This window comes from Balaenoptera acutorostrata, chromosome 2, assembly GCF_949987535.1.
Source record: "Balaenoptera acutorostrata chromosome 2, mBalAcu1.1, whole genome shotgun sequence".
NCBI classification, from domain to species: domain Eukaryota; kingdom Metazoa; phylum Chordata; class Mammalia; order Artiodactyla; family Balaenopteridae; genus Balaenoptera; species Balaenoptera acutorostrata.
The window spans coordinates 59,042,739-59,056,352 of record NC_080065.1 but is presented as its reverse complement, the minus strand read 5'-3'; the positions used below and the strand labels follow the sequence as shown (position 1 = coordinate 59,056,352).

Genomic DNA, 13,614 nt, shown 5'->3' with positions numbered 1-13,614 from the left:
AATTACATTTTAAAAAACCAAACTATATTTTTACAAGAGACACACTTTAAATATAAGGACATAGAAAGTTTAAAAGTAAAAGGGATACATCTCTAAATAACTGGTGTGGCAAAAAAATGACAACTGAAATTAGAAAATATTTTGAACTGAATGAGAATGAAAATATGACACTAAAACTTGTGAGAGGGAGCTAAAGCCAAAGTTAGTGCTCTAACTATCCATTTCAGAAAATTAGGATATCAAAAAAAAAAAAAAAGAAAGAAAGAAATTAGGACAAAAAAAGCAAATTGTATCCAAAGAAAGTAGCAGGGGATAATAGAGGTAAAAGCAGAATAAATGAAAAATGTGTAGAGAAAAAAAATTTAATAAAATTGAAAAACCAATCAGGTAAAAAAAAAGTATTGAATATATCAGGAATGAAAAGGGGACTATCACCACAGGTCATACAGATATTTTTAAAGCTATAAATAAATATTATGGGCAATTTTAGAAACGTTTTTAAATCCTTAGAAAAATGTAACTTGCCCAAATTGAACCAATGATAACACAAACGTATACCAATAGAAAACCCACAATGAGATATCATGACAGATTCATCAGAATGGCTAAAGTTTAAAGGTCTGACAATACCAAGCAGTAGCCAGAATGTGAAACAACTGCTGGTAGGAATGTAAGTTGGTACAACTATGGAAAACAATATTTACCAAATGACTCAAAGTCCACCCTAGAAATACCTCCGTATATGCATCAACAGTCATGTATAAAATGTTCATAGCAGCATTATTCATAGTAGCCAACTCATATCCAGTTGAATGGATAAATAAATTGGCATATGTATAGTCATACATGGGATAATATACAGCAGTGAAAATCAGTGAACTCCATAGTCACACGCATCAGTATGAATCAGTATCACAAGTATGTTGAGCCCGAAGAGGCAGGCACAAGAGTACATACTGTGGAGAATTCCGTGACACATATTTTTAAAACAGGTAAAACTAATCTATGGTGAAAGAAAGCAGTATGGTGGTCACCTTTGGGAAGGAGGGGAATGCAGTGTCAGAAGGGACACAAAGGTGGCTTCTGGGATGTAATATTCTATATTGTAACCTAATGAGTAATTGTTACACAAGTATGAGTAACAAGATTTAAGTATGTTCACTTGAAAACTCATTGAGCTGTACACTTACAATTTTGTACTTTTCTTTATGTGTATTAATTTTCTATTTTTAAAAAAGTACTATAAAAAGGAGTACATGGTGGGTATGTGGCCAGGTGTCTGAAACACTAGGTGTTAAGAGTGGACTTGAGGGCTTGTGTAGTCTCAAGTGGGAGGCTATCTTTTACTTCTAAATCTGACCAGAATGAACCAAAATCCACAGAACATTAGAGGGAACAATATGATAGCAAAAATGAGGAAGTGGGTTGAACATTTTTAGAGGGACGAATGTTTTTGTAGACATTTTGCAGCAGAAAGCTTGAGTAATACCACTGGCTTTCATGTGAGCTGAAAGAGTTTATCTGAGGGTATCTCACCAATTTCCACCACGCTGTCATCATCCAAAGTCTGGAAAAATGAGAGAATGCGGAGACATTGAAGATGCTGACATTGCTGGATGATCAGTTTGGCCACTTGATGAATCCCATCCCCAGTAGGAAGGATCAATTCTTCCAGATTATTTAAAGAACCTAAAGTGTAGGCTATATCAGAAGAGATAAAAAAGCTATTCTCTGTACTGTGTTCCCAAACAATTGTAATTGAAAGTCTCAAAAGCATGCACATTCTACGAGTCCCCATGTAGCATAGAGGCTATTCCTCTTTCTCTCCAAGGGCTGGAGAAAGGGGTCAGCCTACACCTTGATCTTCATTGCTACCTCTAGACAACCATTCCTCCACCCTTCCCCAACCAGTCTCTCCTGTACTGAAGTCCAAAAGGCCTATCACATCTCCAGTTCCTTTTTTTTTTTTTTTTTGGCTGCACCACATAGCTTGCAGTTCCCCAACCTAGGATTGAACCCGGGCCCTCGGCAGTGAAAGAGTGCAGTCCTAACAACTGGACCACCAGGGAATTCCTATCCATTTCCTCTTTTAGACTGAAGCTTCTACTGGCCTCCAGGATACTCTCCTAGCTCCTCAATGCCTTCAGCCCCCTTCCTTTCTGGCCTGGTGTCATCCTTAGTGAGTTCTGCCTCTTCCTCCTAGCACTAAATCCTCACAATCCGCCACTCTCATAACTTGACTTTTCACTTTGATCCCTCCTTAGCATGGCTTCGCTTGTTGCAGAGCACGGGCTCTTGGAGCGCGGGCTTCAGTAATTGTGGCTCGCAGGCTCTAGAGCGCAGGCTCAGTAGTTGTAGCACACGGGCTTAGTTGCTCTGCAGCATGTGCTATCTTCCCGGACCAGGGCTCCAACTTGTGTCTCCTGCATTGGCAGGCAGATTCTTAACCACTGAGCCACCAGGGAAGTCCCCATTTTTGTTCAAATAAATTCTTAATTTTTAATATGCTTCAGTTTATCTTTTAAGACCTGTTAGAAAAGTTAGAACTTTTTTCCAGAGCATACATTGGTTTTGTAATCATAAAAAAATAAGTTGAAAAAGTAATCTCTATAGTTATCATTTTGTTAAATCTAGGTTTTCATATACTGAGTTTTCATAACCTTAAAAGATAGTTTCACCTATATTCTAGAAACCTTTGAAACAACAGGTATTTAACTTGGCTGGAATGGATACCTGGCAATGAAATTGCATGGTGCTGGGACTTCTCTGTTGGTCCAGTGGCTAAGACTCTGCGCTCCCAATGCAGGGGGCCCAGGTTCGATCCCTGGTCAGGGAACTAGATCCCAATGCCGCAACTAAAGATCCCACATGCTGCAACTAAAAGATCCAGCATGCCGCAATGAAGATCCTGCACGTGGCAACGAAGATCCCGCATGCTATAACTAAGACCCAGCGCAGCCAAATAAATAAATAAGAAATTGCATAGTGCTGTAACAAATCTGTATTCAAAGAAATGAGTCACTCTGAGAACACTGCTTTGAAAGACATCAAGTGAGATCAAGGCATTTGGAGGGTAAAAGTTGAGCAGCACTGTCCCTCCTAATGAGCAAGGGTAGCTAATACATGTTGTAATTTGTTATAGCTAACGCGAAATAGGAGGATTTTGTGGGGGAAAGAATAAAGAGCAAGCTTTAGGCACTGTTTTATAAACATACCAAATTTTTCAGCTGTTTCCTTATCAGTAATATATTGGTGCTCAAGATTTAATATCTTCAGAGAAATAAAATTTGGTAAAAGAACGACTATAAAAGGGAAAAGAAAAATATAGTTATGTCAGCTACATTTCTTATACCAAAAAGTAATGTGTTTAAAGAGTATTTTAAAAGTGACAGAAATTAATATAATAATTCAGATTGAATTAATTAGTATGACAGGTAGATAACACAAATCTTTGCTCAGGAAACAATTCTCATAACTAGAAATGTTTAAACATCTAGAAACAAATATACCTTACTTGAAAATTCATTTAAGATCAGATATTTATTGCAATAGTTTTGTTCTTTGACATCAATTGCATTTTTTAAATTTGGCTGTTAAAAAATGACTGTCCACAGAAGCATCTTAAACCAAAATTTTACAATTATAGCTCTTACCAAATGGGGCGGCTTTAAAAAATGGTCCAGTAAGCTTAATTTCTTCAAGTTTCTTGCAGGAAGCAAGTACAGTCATGAGAGACTCAAGATCCGAAAAGAAATTACATTGCAGATGGAAAACACGAAGGTTTGGAGAATTCTGAATTAATTTGACTGTAAAATATCAGATTTAAGGCATCAGAGATTGAAAATTTCTATCAGAATTAGTCATATAATTTATTAACTTGTTTCAACAATAGTGAATTAAAATAAAGCATCATGATGTAATGAATTGGACTTAGGTTCAGGGTCTGTGACTAATTGATGAGCTACGTGAACCCTCGTTACTGACCCTCTCTGGGGAATCAGTTTTCTCCTCTATATAGTGATGGCATTGACTCAGCTAAAACCTTCAGCTTTAACATCCTTATGTCTCTAAATTTGCACATGATGATTACACTATAGAAACACTATGCAAAGAAACATAACGGCAGTGACAACTCTGAAGCAAAACTCAAATTTGATGAAAAAATTGCTGAGAAATATAAGAAAACTACTACTTCCAGCTTCAGCTACAAATTTTTTTGCATGCAGCTCTGCATGTCAGTTCAGTAGAGATTTACCTTTTTTTAGTCTTTAGTGTTTAGTCTTTACTAAACTAAGGAATTGATGATACCTAAGTCATTTTGCTAAATGATATATTTAAGAAAGATAGCTGTACAGGTTGTTCATCAACCATGAGAATAGGCTGATGAGAAACAGGGAAAGGCTTCTGATTACTACCAATCATCAGATTTCCTTCCCTCTTACCTGGCAGATCTCTAAGTTGCAATGTAAGAGCAACTTGAACAAAAACAAAATAAAAGAACTCTACAAACTATTTTTGGAGAGGCAGTATATACCACTGGTTAACAGGTCAGACTTAATAGTCAGAATTCCTGTGTTTAATTGCAAATTTACCATTTTCTTATCTGGGTGACCTTGAGTAAATTATCAATACTTAACCTCTATAACTCCATTTCCCCAACTGTAAAAATGAGAATATAACAGTATTTACCTTGTAGAATGGGTATGAAGGTTAAATGAGTTAATATTTATAAAGTGCTTAGAACAATTCCTACCATGTAGTAACAGCTCAATAATTACAAATAGCTGTCATTTTTTAATGACAACAAGTGCTAGTCCCACAATTTACCTTGGATACAGGCTACACCCTCAGATCCACAGAAGCTTTAACTTAAATAAATTATTGGCCAAGTAGGTTTTCCAAGTGATATAAAAACAAGTAAATCAAAGTGCCACACTTACCTAGTTTGGAAGGACCGTATTCAGCTAAAATTCGGATCAATAATTTCTCCATATGGTGGAGATTTAGGAATTCTTCAGGAATGACTGAAAAAACATCTCGTTTATCATCCAGATTCACAGACAGTTCTTTCAGGCACAAGAACTTGTCCAAACTAAGAAAGAGTTGATCTAGAAAGTAGCACACAGTTTCCCATTATTAATCTAAAGAGTTCCAAATGGAATATTTCAAACTGTCATTTGATTCATCAAACTGTTTTCATATTTCAAATGAAAACCTTTCACATACCATAAGACTTCCTTTTTAGAAAGTACATATATGAAGATAATGCTTTCTGCAGCATTTACTGATTATCTATGTCAAGTAAAAAAAAAATATGCACAACCTAAAAGTTTTGAGTTATGTTTTATTCGGTGGACATTCTTAGGACTTCAAGTCTGGGAGGCAGCAGCTCAAGTAATCCTGAGAAAACTGCTCCAAGGAGGTGAGGCGGGGAGCTAGGATATATAGGCGTTTTGCAACAAAGGCAGGTAGTCAGAACAAAAGATGACTGTTAATAAAAGAAAACTAGATATCTCAAGGAATTTAGCACTTTTCTATGTATGGGAAGATGTAAGAGTCTGGGGTCACTAAAATCATTCTTTTGATATGCACCTCAGCTATCTGGGGCCAGTATCCTGTGCTTTCACATCCTGAGTTTCTTCAAGCTGCACCCTTTGGGGTGGCTGCAGTCTGATGACTGTTAGATGGCAGGTATTCTTTGTTTCCTTCCTGAGTTTCCGCAGGGCTCACTAGCGGGGGTGGCTGCAATTGCTGATAGCTACAACATCCTTTGTTTACTGATATGGCAGGCAAAATTTTATTTCTCATCTACTATATGAGAAGCCCTGTACTACACTCTGGATTCACAAAGACATCTCAGCAAATGGGGGTGGGACAACTGAATTTCTCCATGCGAAGAAGTTGGACCCTTACCTCCCACTACCATATACAGAATTGGCTCAAAATGAATCAACAACCTAAATATAAGAGCTAAAACCATACAACTCTTAGAAGAAAACAGGAATAAATCTTCATGACCTTGGATTTGACAATAGATTCTTAGATATGCTACCAAGAGCACTAGCACAAAAGAAAAACAAACAAATTGGACTTCATTGAAATTTGAGACTTTACAGATTGAAGTACATTATTGAGACAGTGAAAAGGGCAATCTACAGGACAAAATATTTTAAAACCAAGTGTCCAATAAAGATTTAATTATACAAAGAACTCCTATAACTCAAAACAAAAAGACAACACAATTTAAAAAATGGACAAAGGAACAAACAACCCAATCACAAAATGGGCAGGAGACCTAAAGAGACATTTCTCCAAAGAAGACATACAGATGGCTAACAAGCACATAAGATGCTCAACATTGCTAATTATTAGAGAAATGCAAATCAAAACTATGAGGTATCACCTGACAATGGTCAGAATGGCTATCATGAAAAAGTCTACAAATAGGGACTTCCCTGGTGGTGCAATGGTTAAGAATCTGCCTGCCAATGCAGGGGACACGGGTTCAAGCCTTGGTCCAGGAAGATCCCACATGCCACAGAGCAACTAAGCCCGTGCACCACAACTACTGAGCCTGTGCTCTAGAGCCCACGAGCCACAACTACTGAACCTGCGTGCCACAACTACTGGAGCCCACACACCTAGAGCCTGTGCTCTGCAACAAGAGAAGCCACCGCAATGAGAAGACCATGCACCGCAATGAAGAGCAGCCAGCGCGCAGCAACGAAGACCCAACGCAGCCAAAAATAAATAAATAAATAAAATTAAAAAAAAAAAAAGTCTCCAAAAATAAATGCTGGAGAGGATGTGGAAAAAAGGAAACCCTCCTACACTGTTGGTGGGAATGTAAATTGGTGCAGCCACTATGGAAAACGGTAAAGAGGTTCTTTAAAAAACTAAAAATAGGGACTTCCCTGGTGGCGCAGTGGTTAAGAATCCGCCTGCCAATGCAGGGGGCATGGGTTCAATCCCTGGTCCAGGAAGACCCCACATGCCATGGAGCAACTAAGCCTGTGCACCACAACTACTGAGCCTGCGCTCTAGAGCCTGCGAGCCACAACTACTGAAGCCCGCGCTCCTAGAGCCCGTGCTCCACAACAAGAGAAGCCACCACAATGAGAGGCCCGCACACTGCAAATAGAGAAAGGCTGCACGCAGCAATGAAGACCAAACGCAGCCAAAAAAAAAAAAAAACTAAACTAAAAATAGAGTTACCATATGATCCAGCGATCCCACTCCTGGGGATGTATCAGGAGAAAACCATGGTTTGAAAGGGTACGTGCACCACAGTGTTCACAGCAGTACTATTTACAATAGCCAAGACATGGAAGCAACCTAAATGTCCATCAACAGATGACTGGATAAAGAGGATGTGATGCACACACACAACGGAATATTACTCAGCCATAAAAAAGAATGAAATAATGCCATTTGCAGCTACATGGATGGACCTGGAGATTATCATACTAAATGAAGTAAGTCAGACAGAAAGACAAATATCATATGATATCACTTCTACATGGAATCTAAAAAAGTGATACAAATGAACTTATTTACAAAACAGAAATAGACTCACAGACATAGAAAAAAACTTATGGTTACCAAAGGGGAAAGGGGAGGGAGGGAGGGATAAATTAGGAGTTTGAGATTAACAGATATAGACTACTATGTATAAAATAAACAAGGGCCTACAGTATAACACAGGGAACTATATTCAATATCTCGTAATGATCTATAATGGTAAAGAATCTGAAAAAGTTTATATATATATATATATACACACACACACACACACACAATCTGAATCACTTTGCTGTACATCAGAAACTAACACAAAATTGTAAATAAACTACACTTCAATTTTTTTAAATGGGCAAAAGGATTTAATAGACTGTCTCCAAAAAAGACACACTAACAGCCAATAAGCACATGAAAAGATGCTCAACAGCATTAGTCATTAGGAAAATGCAAATCAAAACCAACATGAGATACAATTTCACACCTATTAGGATGTCTCTGATTTAAAAAAAACAAAAAAGCATTGAGGATGTGAAGAAACTGGAGCCCTTGTACATTGCTTGTAGGAATGAAAAATGCTGCAGCCAGCGTGGAAAACAGTTTGGCGTTTCCTTGAAAATTAGAATTACTATCATTAATATCCAATAATTCCACTTCTGGGTATATATCCAAAAGAATTGAAAGTAGGGTCTCAAAGTAATATTTGTGCACCCATGTTCATGGCAACTTTAGCCAGAATAAACAGTGCAAGTGTCCATCAACAGATGAATTGATTTAAAATGTGATATATACATACAATGAAATATTATTCAGCTATAAAAGTAGCGAAGTTCTGACACATGCTACAACATGGATGAACCTTAAAAACGTGAAAGAAGCCAGACACAAAAGGACAAAATATTGTATGGATTCACTTACGTGAAATAGAATAGACAAATTCGTAGAGACATCAGCAGCTGGGGAGAAGCAGGAGTTATTGTTTAATAGGTACAGAGTTTGGGATGATGAAAAGGTTCTGGAAGTGGACAGTGGTGATGGTTGCACAACACTGTAATTGTACTTAATGCCACTGAATTGTATACTGAAAAATGCTTTTAAAGTTTCATGTATGTTTTACCATGATAAAAAATATTTGAAAAAACAAAATTTTTCTAAATTTGATGATAAGTATCAACCCACAGATGCAAAAAAATGTTCAGTGACCCTCAAGTAAGATAGATACAAAGCAAAGCACTTCTAGGCATTTAACAAACTGCTGAAAATCAAACCCGTACTAGCAACAATCAGAAAATGAAAAAATTGAAATACCATTTACAAGAGTATCAAAAACACAAGTACCTAGGAATAAATTTAATGAAAGATGATAAAGTCTACACTGAAAACTCTCAAACACTGCTTAGACAAGTGAAAGGAGACACAAATAACTGGGAGGTACTACTTCCCACTTGTTTATGTCCCAGAGTACAAGCCCTTTCTTCCATGAAGCAGGTGGGATGAGGGTAATTCTCAAGCATCATTTACATATAGATCATTCTTTTACTAATAACAAGTCATTTGTTTATTAAGAGACTTCATTAGTCATTTTATTATTTTTATCAGAGTTTGAAAGCCATTCTGTTATTTGGAAGCCTTTCACTAATTCATATTACTGACAGAAATAAGTTAGTAAAGATTTACTTTATATCTGTTCAATCAGCAAGGATTTATGGTCTCACACTTCCAGAAGTTTTCATCCACCTAAAACTAAGAGTGAGAAGATAAAAGTACACATCCTCACAGTCATCTAAAACAGGTGCAGGTTTACCTTGTAGATGGGTTGTCTCTGAGACTTCAAGAGATTCTAGGGAAGGCAGAGTGAGAAGCAATTCCTGTTCTACTGCACTCAGCTCAAATTGGCTTATGGAGCACTTGGTGAACGAGGCCTTATACTGCTCAAGAGCTGGGCGGATGCTTTCAATAAAACCCCCGCTGCTGGTCAAGTGGAGTTCAATGCGCTGTGAAGCTGAGAAAACTTTCATTAGAAATCTTAGCATCTCCTGATCCACAGCATCAGTACCAGTCACACGAACTTCCAAAAGGGGAATCTTGTACTGCTTTGGAGAAAGGTTCCAATAGCCAGTGCTGATATCTGCTGGTGCCTTGAGTTGCATGTTCAGAAAACGGTTCATGGTTTCCTGTTTTTCAACTAAATTCTGCTTCCATTCACTCTCAAGTTCAAAGGCAGAAGCATAGTCCTGATCTATAGTTGGTGCCTGGGATTTGTCAAAACTTTTTTCCAGGAATGAAAAATCTGATTTGGGTAACCTATTTCCTCTTATGGAGACCCGGATGCTCCCCAACAATAACAGGCTTTCTGGGTGGTCAAAAAAATACGGTAACTTAAGCACACTCAAAGACAGGGTTCTCCCTCGAAGGAACTGCAAAATAAATGGAGAACAGGCAGCAACAGTGTTGCTTCGATAAGCAATTTTTACAGCCAGAGCCAATAAATGTTTTGAAACCAGTGAAAGGTAATCTTCTGGAGAGTACTGCCACAACACCCTGAGAAACTGCATCTTCTCTGAAATCTCTGGATGATGCTTCAGGTAGTCATCATTTTCAGATATATTCTCCAGTGTCTCTTGATTATCCACCAAAAGAAGCAATTGGGATACAACTGTTGGCCCTGCCTTTGTTGAAGGGTGGCAAGAGACATAGTTCAAAAAATTTTCATAGGGACCTATAGCCATCATGGTTGAGTTAATTTGTTTCAAATAACGAAGTCCCGAATCTTGATCCTCTTGCCTATCTGAATCCAGGAGTTCAGTCAGCCTCATCCCAGCGAGAAATTCTTGGAATGCAGCATTCAAAAACTGATAGACTGGCCTCAGTCTCTGGGCTGTGAATTTGCTCATCAGGTACATGGCTAGATCTTCATCTTCACCAATCCCTACTTCTATGAGATCATCATCACTAAACTCAAAGCAAGATGAAAAAAACCCTTTCAAGGCCAGCTCGCCACAGGAGGACACAGTTGCTTTGAGAAGATCAGCTGCAGTTTTGTGCTTTAAGAAAAGGCATTCTATATAGGACCTGAAAACAGCCACATCATCAAAGGACTGACAAAGAGGATACCGAAGCCAATTAGCACAGATTGCTGCTACGACGAAGGGAGTTTTCTGAATTCCCAGCAATGTTTCATTCATTCTAAAGTCAATCATAAACTTTCGCAGACGGGTCAAATTGTCTGGAAAGAGCTTCCGTAATATATAGATGGTGTTACAGAAGGGAAATGCTTTGATCTCTAGAATTGTATCTAGGTATCGGCGGATGTCCTTGGCCCTGTTTGTATGGACAGCAATCAATAAGCAGGTCCTTGACAAATGGTTTTTTTGAATCATCCTCTGTATGATTTGGGGGATTGAGCCCATCTCTTTGTAGTCATCCAAAAGGAATAACACCTGGTTCTTTAACTGCTGGATGATGTTCCTCAGACCCATTTCAGTAACAGATCCTTCTGTCTCTAGGAGCTGGTCACAAATGACATTGGCCAGCCCCTGGTCCAGTCTGGTAGAGCCAAGGGAGACGTAGAAAACCAGCTGGAACCTGTGTAACAAGGGACAGCATCCTGATGCCCATAGAAGAGCTACTTTCTTCAGGAGGACCGTCTTTCCACTACCAGCTTCACCCTCCACACACACGACAGAGTTCAAGTTAGCAAAGACCTCAGGCAACACCACAGGCTCCTGCACAGTACTGATGATGTGTTTTGAAGCAAGGGACAGATCACAACTCAGCAGCTGATCGGTGGCTGGACAGGAAGAGACCTCAAGCAAAGACATGTGGGAGAAAGGGGCACTGGTGTAGGCTTTTCTCAGGCGCTCACTTAGACTCTTTGCCTCCTGAAGCCACTGGGCTTCACCATGGGCCACCTCTGTGGAGAAAAGCAAGGAGGCACAGTTATAAATACTCTTTTAAAATCCCCTACGTAGAAATATATGTACACATTCATATAATCCCATGTGCTACTTCCAGATCCTTACCTGGCACTACAGAACTCACTGCTGACTCTTCAAGATTGCCTTCACTTGTAGTTTCCTTTGAAAAGAAAATCCTCTATTAAATCAACATTTGTATAAGAGGGTGGGGCTTTGAATTACAATTAGGGACCAGACATTTTCTAAACCCAACCCACCCTCAAGTATTTATGCCAGTTGCAGGGAGGAGTGCTACAAATATGAAACAATAAGTGATCTGCAAACACACGCAAGCGTGTGCTCCTGGGTGATATCCAAACAGTTCATTCCATGGGTGACTTGGGCCGTGATTACCGTCCAGGTGGTTAGAATCACAGTGTCTAGAGCAAGACGGACCCTCCAGAAATCATTAGGTGCAACTTCTGATCTTAGTTATCAACAGTTTTTTAAATATTACATACCTGGGATATAGGAAGGTTATGTTTCTTCCTTTAAAAATAAGCTATTTAAGGGGCTCCCCTGGTTGTCCAGTGGGTAAGACTCCAGCTTCCAGTGCAGGGGGCCTGGGTTCCATCCCTGGTAGGGGAACTAGATCCTGCATGCATGCCGCAACTAAGAGTCCACATGCCACAACTATGAGCCTCCGTGCCACAACTAAAAGATCCCACATGCCACAACTAAGATCCGGCACAGCCATAATAAATAAAAAATAAATAATAAATAAATATTTTTTAAAAATAAGCTATTTAAAGGAGGTGGGGGGATGAGCAAAGATGAATCAAGTGAACGACAAATTACCTTGTTTTCTTTTTGGGGGATGATGAACATAATACACCTAACATACAGCCTCAAATAAGGGGTGTGTGTGTATTAAATTGGCAGTGGCTAATCTCCTAGAGAACTATGTAGAATTTCTCAGTTTAAAAAGGGGTCAACCTATTAATCTGTATTTTTGATTTGGTTGGTTGCTTGCTGTTGTAAAAGAAACATATCTCCCCAGCTTTGAGAAAGGCCAACTACCAAGTCAGACCTTACTGTCCTCCAAATGATGATCACAGATGGAATCCAGGTAGGCTGGACGCTAATCAACTTTTAGGTCCAAACGAGTCTGGGCCTCAAAGTAGAAGGGATTGACTCTACATTTCATGAAACTAGGTATTATGTTTTGTTTATTGTAGCATCCCCATCTGCAACTGGCACATGATCGGTGCTTAACAGATATTTGTAGAATTCATTTATTTATTTTTTTTATGATGAGCAGTTCCTGTTCAAAAACAGTTTTTAATCACATGATCACACGCTCTGAAAATAAACAAGGTGGTGTTCATACCGTTAAGTCAGAAAGTTCACCATGGCTCTGAAGGTCTGGAATTACTTCTGCAGAGCACTTCATATTTTGGAGAAACTGACAACTAAGCACAAAAGTTAAAAGTTATAAAAATAATTGTATGGGACTTCCCTGGTGGCGCAGTGTTTAAGAATCCGCCTGCCAATGCAGGGGACACGGGTTCGAGCCCTGGTCTGGGAAGATCCCACATGCTGCGGAGCAACTAGGTCCATGCGCCACAACTACTGAGCCTGTGAGCCCTAGAGCCTGTGAGCCACAACTACTGAGCCCACATGCCACAACTACTGAAACCTGCGCACCTAGAGCCTGTGCTCCGCAACAAGATACTGCGATGAGAAGCCTGCACGCAGCAACGAAGACCCAACGCAGCCAAAAATAAATAAATTAATTAATTAATTAAAAAAATAGTTGTATGCAATTAAGCATTTGCATTAGGTTTTCAAAAACACTGTTAGAGTTTTAGTGGCAAAAATTAAGTATAAAATTAACATTTCCAGTGATTCTGTCAGTGTCTTTATCAAACAAGACATGTAGACTGTAAATCTCAGCAGTAGAGATATAAATGGTTCATAAAGTAATGGTGGGCATAACCAGCCAATTTGGTGGAATGGGAGCATATTTAACACTCATCCATGAAACCAACTAAAATGAAGCTAAAGGAAAAAAAAAGAGAGAAGACAGCTTTATCTATGGATTCTGGAATAATGACAACAAAAAGGACATTAGTAGAAAAAACGGTGAAATACGTATAACATCTGGAGTTGATAGCAATGTACCAGTGTTGGTTTTTAA

General features: G+C 38.8%; 1 protein-coding gene across 4 annotated transcripts in view; it reads right to left on the bottom strand.

The window, feature by feature from the left end:
* NAIP (NLR family apoptosis inhibitory protein) overlaps positions 1 to 13,614 on the bottom strand; it is a 39,737-nt gene that overhangs the window by 1,901 nt on the left and 24,222 nt on the right. For all 4 annotated transcript variants that reach the window (XM_057540813.1, XM_007175959.2, XM_007175960.2 and 1 more), the window contains 7 exons: positions 12,805 to 12,886; positions 11,541 to 11,595; positions 9,323 to 11,431; positions 4,941 to 5,108; positions 3,654 to 3,806; positions 3,216 to 3,302; positions 1,537 to 1,701 (listed from right to left, as the gene is read on the bottom strand). In XM_057540813.1, the coding sequence (XP_057396796.1) occupies positions 1,537 to 1,701; positions 3,216 to 3,302; positions 3,654 to 3,806; positions 4,941 to 5,108; positions 9,323 to 11,431; positions 11,541 to 11,595; positions 12,805 to 12,886 (2,819 nt within the window). The remainder of the gene's footprint in view (positions 1 to 1,536; positions 1,702 to 3,215; positions 3,303 to 3,653; positions 3,807 to 4,940; positions 5,109 to 9,322; positions 11,432 to 11,540; positions 11,596 to 12,804; positions 12,887 to 13,614) is intronic.